This window comes from Mesitornis unicolor, unplaced genomic scaffold (genome assembly GCF_000695765.1).
Source record: "Mesitornis unicolor isolate BGI_N332 unplaced genomic scaffold, ASM69576v1 scaffold39605, whole genome shotgun sequence".
NCBI lineage: Eukaryota > Metazoa > Chordata > Aves > Mesitornithiformes > Mesitornithidae > Mesitornis > Mesitornis unicolor.
In genome coordinates this window covers 1-5,968 of record NW_010188223.1, presented here as the reverse complement: position 1 = coordinate 5,968, position 5,968 = coordinate 1, and the positions used below count along the sequence as shown (strand labels likewise).

General features: G+C 58.7%; 1 protein-coding gene across 1 annotated transcript in view; it reads left to right on the top strand.

Moving 5' to 3' along the window:
• REN (renin) overlaps window positions 1-3,482 on the top strand; it is a 4,405-nt gene extending 923 nt beyond the window's left edge. Inside the window, exons 3-10 of the mRNA XM_010185690.1 lie at window positions 39-162; window positions 442-560; window positions 723-919; window positions 1,679-1,687; window positions 1,999-2,121; window positions 2,561-2,705; window positions 2,821-2,919; window positions 3,321-3,482. Coding sequence (XP_010183992.1) covers window positions 39-162; window positions 442-560; window positions 723-919; window positions 1,679-1,687; window positions 1,999-2,121; window positions 2,561-2,705; window positions 2,821-2,919; window positions 3,321-3,482 — 978 coding nt within the window. The remainder of the gene's footprint in view (window positions 1-38; window positions 163-441; window positions 561-722; window positions 920-1,678; window positions 1,688-1,998; window positions 2,122-2,560; window positions 2,706-2,820; window positions 2,920-3,320) is intronic.
• Window positions 3,483-5,968: the final 2,486 nt, after the last annotated feature.

The following is a 5,968-nucleotide window of genomic DNA, read 5'->3' as shown; positions in this document are numbered from 1 at the left end:
CCCCCCGAGGCAGGCTCCCCCTGCCGTGCCTCTTCCAGACCCAGTATTTCGGCGAGATCAGCATCGGCACCCCCGCGCAGACCTTCAAGGTGGTCTTTGACACAGGCTCGGCCAACCTGTGGGTGCCGTCCTACAAGTGCTCCCCCCTCTACAGCGCCTGCGGTGAGTACAGGGGGGGCACAGCTGGACCTGAGGCTGGGACTGACCCCCTCCAGCATCAGCTCCAGCTTCATCACAGCAAACGTGGGCAAGTCTTGAGGGCTGGGGTGGGTTTACCTTTGCACGGGGGGGGGTTGTCCATTGCTGTCCATTCCCTGGCACTGGGGCCGGGTGGGTTCATCCTCCCACAGAGGTTTGGGGCACAGAGACCCTCATCCGGTCCTGCCGTGGCTGCCCCCCCTCGCTTCCTTTGGTAAACCCCTGCCCTCTCCCTCTCCCCAGTTTCCCACAGCCGCTATGACTCTGCCAAGTCACGGACGTACATCGCCAATGGCACGGACTTCGCTATCCACTATGGGACGGGCAGCCTCAAAGGCGTCCTCAGCCAGGACATCGTCATGGTGAGCAAGTGCCCCAAATTCACAGATCCCCTGGCTCGGCAAGGAAATGCCCACGTGTGGCTTTGCTCCCTCATATGAGCACCCCTGTATACCCGAGAGTAGGGAGCCTGGTGGGGATGTAGCCCCCCAGCCCCCTGCAAGGACCCTCGTGCCCTTCCGCAGGTATCAGACATCCCCATCATCCAGGTCTTTGCGGAGGCGACGGCGCTGCCCGCCTTCCCCTTCATCTTCGCCAGGTTTGATGGGGTGCTGGGGATGGGCTACCCCAGCCAGGCCATCGACGGCATCACCCCCGTCTTCGACCACATCCTCTCCCAGCAGATCCTCAAGGAGGATGTGTTTTCCGTCTACTACAGCCGGTGGGTCCTGTGGGGAGCAGGCAGTGGGGCTGGGTTTTGCAGGGTATGGGCATTGCATTTGCAACAGTGCTGGGTTTGCATTTTGGGACTGGGGAAGAGCCAAGGCTGAGGCTGTAGGACCTGTGGTGGGGTGGAGAGCACGGGCATGCGGAGGGTGCCTGGAGGAGCTGGGGTGGGTTGAGGCGGCGCAGGAGGCAGAGCCGGTGGGTTCTTATCTGGAGCTGCTGGGCAGGGAGTGGCGGGGCTGGGAGCGGCTGCTCCCTGCTCGTTTGTCACTGCCGGGTTGCACAAAGTCACCAGCTCTGCTGGAGCAATCCCAGCCGGGAACGGGTTTAGTGTTTCACCTGCAGGCAAAATTAAAAGAAAAGAGATCTATTGAAGAAAAACCTGCACCAGCAGCCAAGCTTCCTTTCCTTTCTTGCCCCAAGCTGCTGTGCCCAGCAGCACCAAGACCCTCAGGTGCAGTGGGGGGACCCATCCTGGCAGAGCAGGGGTGCTGCCCCCTCCCCAGCACTGACCCCCAGCCCTGGGTACAGCAGCCTGGCAATGTGCAGTGACAAACAGCCCCACAAATGCATGCTTAAAGCAGGCACGGTAGCTCTTTACCGCAAATAAAGGTGGATCCACCAGTAACGAGAAAAGCATAACAATGCTGGCTGCAACTGCAGCCTTGCGTGGGTGCCGCTTGGGTCCCCTTGGCACCCTGGGGACACAGCTGCCCTTGGTCGCCAGACTTACAGAGCACCCCTCTCTTTGCAGCGCCTCGAAGTAAGAAGATGAAAGGCACGATCGGGACAGCACCCACTAACAGTCACCCATGGGGCCGGGCACTGGTCCATAGGAGCTCACCCCTGCAGCATCCCCACTCCAGGCTCTGCCCCCGACCTGCTCGGGGACCTCAGCATGTGGCACCCCCTCTCCTGCGGGCTCTCGCACCTCTCTGAACTAACTCGGGGTCTTCTCTGCGCGCCTTTGCTCTCCCATTGCTGCAAAGCCTTGCGCTGGGGCTGGTCCCTTCTCCCCGTTTTACCGGGAACAGCAGCCGAGGGGGAATCACTCCGCTGTGTTTTGCACCTTAGGAACTCCCCTCTGAAACCAGGGGGGGAAATAATCCTCGGAGGCAGCGACCCAGCCTACTACACCGGAGATTTCCACTACTTGAACATCAGCAAGAGCGGCTACTGGCAGATCAGCATGAAGGGGTGAGGCTGGGGGGGTGCCTCATCCCTCAGATCTCCCCATGGAGGCGAGGGGAACGCTCCTGGGTGCTGGGGAAGGAGCTTCACGGGGGCGTGTGTTTGCTCGGGGATGCTGGGGATGCTTTTCCACCGCCCGGGTTGGTTCCTCCAGCACAGAGTGAGGATGCTCGGCAAGGCTGGGGAATGCGGAGGGGGAGGCACCGTGGGCTGGTTCAACTTGGAAGCTGCAGCGGAAGAGTTTTAACCCCCTTTAGTCCTGCAGGAGTGCGAGTGAGGCACTGAAACAATTCCGCTTTGTTCAGTGTAAAAAAAACCAAACCGAAATCCACACATTACAAAGCTTAGCTTTCACATTGGAGAAGCTCGAAGGGAGGGCTCCTGGTGCCCCTGGGGATGCTGTACTCTAGAGAGATGGGATCACCCCTGTCCTCTCCTGCTCCAGAGTGTCCGTAGGGGCTGAGATCCTGTTCTGCAAGGAAGGCTGCTCGGTGGCCATTGACACAGGAGCATCCTTCATCACTGGCCCAGCCGGCCCCATCTCTGTGCTGATGAAAGCCATCGGGGCCACAGAAACGGCCGAGGGAGAGGTGAGCAGCCCCCTCTGCCCTGCTCCATGTCCCTATTGCCTGTCCCCTCGCTGCCTGCACCCCAGCCCCTCCCTGCCCCAGCACAGGGGCTCAGCGCTGTCTCCTCCTCCCGCAGTACCTGGTGGACTGTGACCAGGTCCCTCAGCTGCCCAACATCTCCTTCCACCTGGGTGGGAAGGTTTACACACTCAGCGGCTCTGCCTACATCCTCCGGGTAAGCTGCACCCCTCCATGTGGTGGATCCCCCCAGGCCTGGGGTGTCTGTGGGGCAGAGCTGTGCATCTTGGGGTGCAGCTCTCCTGCAGCATCCTGCACCCTCCTGGCTCCCCTAAAGCTGCTGAGATGAGCACCAGAGTGATGCTTCTTGACCCTCCTGTTGGGCAGAGGTGTCCAGATGAGCCAGACCAACGTGTCGCTGCTTCCTTGGGTGGTTTTGGGGAGATTTGGGGTGAGCAGCAAAGAGCAGAGACAGGCAGGGATCCTCCTTGCTGGAGGGAGGAACGTTGAGGCAGAGCAGGAGGTGTCAATTTGGGGATCGCAGCCCTTTCTGGAGCACCCTGCAGTGGACTTCTCCCTCCCAGCATCTCCACAACCACACGTGTGTCCTCTTTGCAGCAATCCCAGTACGGGGAGGACGTCTGCGTGGTGGCGTTCTCAGGGCTGGACATCCCACCCCCGGCTGGACCCATCTGGATCCTGGGCGCCAGCTTCATCGGGCACTACTACACCAAATTCGACCGGCGCAACAACCGCATCGGCTTTGCCACGGCCCGCTGATGGCCGGGAGAGGGATGGGGGAACCAGCCCAGAGGCGAGAGCACCACTGAGATGAAACGATTTGAAGTGCAAACGAGAACGGCGTTTCCTTACAGCTCAGCCACCTCCTCTCTTCACTGAAGTAACTGCAAAAACCTCGCCTTCTCCCACTCCAAAACCCCCGCTCCTCTTCCCAAGAGTCTCTGCTGCTGGGGAAAAATGAGCCTTAAATGTGGCTTCGAGGGAGCACATTCGGTCTGGAAACCAAAGCGGGTTCCCATGTCCGGAGCTGCACCTCCAGGGGTTTTCAGGGTGACGTGCAATGGAGCAGGCAGTGGATGACTGCTGGTTGCAGAGCGAGGAGGGATGACCTCTTACAGTTTGTGCTATTCTCTGAATGGGGGAAAAATGATCTGGCTGTGTTTAATGGTGGTTTTAGCTGGTGTTAACCCCACCCCGCTCCATGACTTTTAATATTAAACAAGCTCAGAGCAACAGGACACTGAGTGCATGCTTATTCTTGCAGATTAGACACCTTTATTAAGAGAAGTGGACAAGTGTTCCTCTGCTTGGGTTCACCACCACAGACTCTGCATTTGTTTCCTAGCAGTGAAATACCCCCAAGCTACTGTCACAGCAGGAAAATCAGGGTCTTTTCAAACAGCAAACAAGCCCTTACTGCATGAGGCAGCTGCTGGGTGGGCTACCCGTGCCTTGACCACCTTCCCGTGGGGGGCTCAGGATCACTGAGAACAGAGGGATGAGGCTGCTTTGCTGCTTTTTGGGTAGGGGAAGGTGCCTGCGGGTCTGATGAGGGGTGGCTGACTTGGCCCCACCAGGGAGGCAGATTTTGTTGCCCCTGTGCCTGGATCTGTTTTCATTGCCACGCTAGCAGCCAGAGGCTTGTCTCCATCCTGGCCATGTGTGGAGATGCTCAGTGGAGCGCACTGGAGCTGCCAGCCCCGTGCTGCTTGGGCTGGCAGGAGGGGCAGACCAGTGCTCCCAGCTGGAGGCTGCCATTCCCAGTGCTGCGGGAGAGCTGCGGTGCTTACAGCCCAGCAGCTGCAAATCCAAGCGCTTCCCCAGTGCCAAGCGATTTGCAATCTCCAGTTTGACCAGCTCAGGTCTGGGAGTGCTGTGGTCCACAGCCGAGCCCTGGGAAATGAGCACAGGACTTGGGCTTCTGGAGCAGAGTCCCCCATCTGAGTGCAATCGCTCGCAGAAGCTGCTCATCCTCGTTTCTGTCACCAGTGATGGCTGCTGCTGAATTCCCAGCTCAGGCTGACACGAGCAGGCTGACACGAGCTGCCTCTCGGGCTGCAGGGATGGTCGGGAGAGCGATGCTTCTGCCGGCACCAAAACAGCTGCGTGACCTCCTTCACTGGTCCATCGCCTCCAGTATGGGAGCACGGAGAGCGGTGGTGATGGCTCTTGGGGACCTGGCGGCAGAGGGAAGGGCCCTCAGCACATCTCAGCATATCTCACCTTCATCCAGCATTTCCTGAGCACACCCAGGCAGCTCCAGCAGTGCAGGAAGCATTGGGGGCACAGAAGGGAGGGCAGAGCTGCCCAGAGACCCCTGGTTATGGGGACATCCACATAGGTCAGCCCAGTCTCTCCACAACCTTCTGGCCATATAGAGATGCTGGTAAGCTTCTCCCCTGCCTTCCTACCACAAGGAAACTCCATTTCACAATAAATAAGCATCCTCTGCTTTAAAATCTGCACTGCAAAGGCTCTGGTCTGGAGTGGATGTGAGCTTGAAAAAGCACCAGGTGACTTAAGCCTCCGTGACGGCCTCAGCTGGAAAACGATCAGGCTGGCCTAAAATAGGATGTTTTGCTGGATCCGGTTCTGTTCCTGTTCAGCGCTGTTGTTCCAAGCAGCAGGAGGAAAAAAATGCTTGGGCTGCTGCAGCGCTGCTCCTGGGCCCCTTAAGCCATCTTATTAACACCTCTAATCGCCTGCGCCAGGGCAATTTCCCCATGGCCGCTGTGCGGGCCTGGCTGGAGGCACCGCTCACCCGCAACTGCCCCGTGTTAACACTTGTGATTGCTGTGGGCCAGCAATTAGGCCACACTCAGCCCGGCAAAGCAGCGGGAGCAATTATGACCATCCTATTAAAACTGACACAGCCCGCTCTATATTTAGCAACATGGGGAACTGGCCGGGTTATTTTTACCCCCCCTCCTCCCCTCTTCCTGAAATTATTTTCCCCAAGTCTCCACGGTCCATTTAAGCTGGTTTCAGCTGCAGACTTTGGAGGGGGCATTCTCTGCCCCCAGCCATGTGCGGTTGTTATTTCCTCTGATAATGAAGCTGGGCTGGAGCGGTGTCAGCAGGCTGCGGGGGGCTGTGCCGGGAGGTGAGGCGTGCTTTATCTTTGAACTCCTAAACCTCTTCCATCCCGCCTGTAAATCCCTTATGGGGGGCAGCGTTTGGTGGGTGAGATGATAGTGGGGCTGGGGAGGGTGGTCCAAGGAGAAGCCCAGGATGCTGTCGGGCAT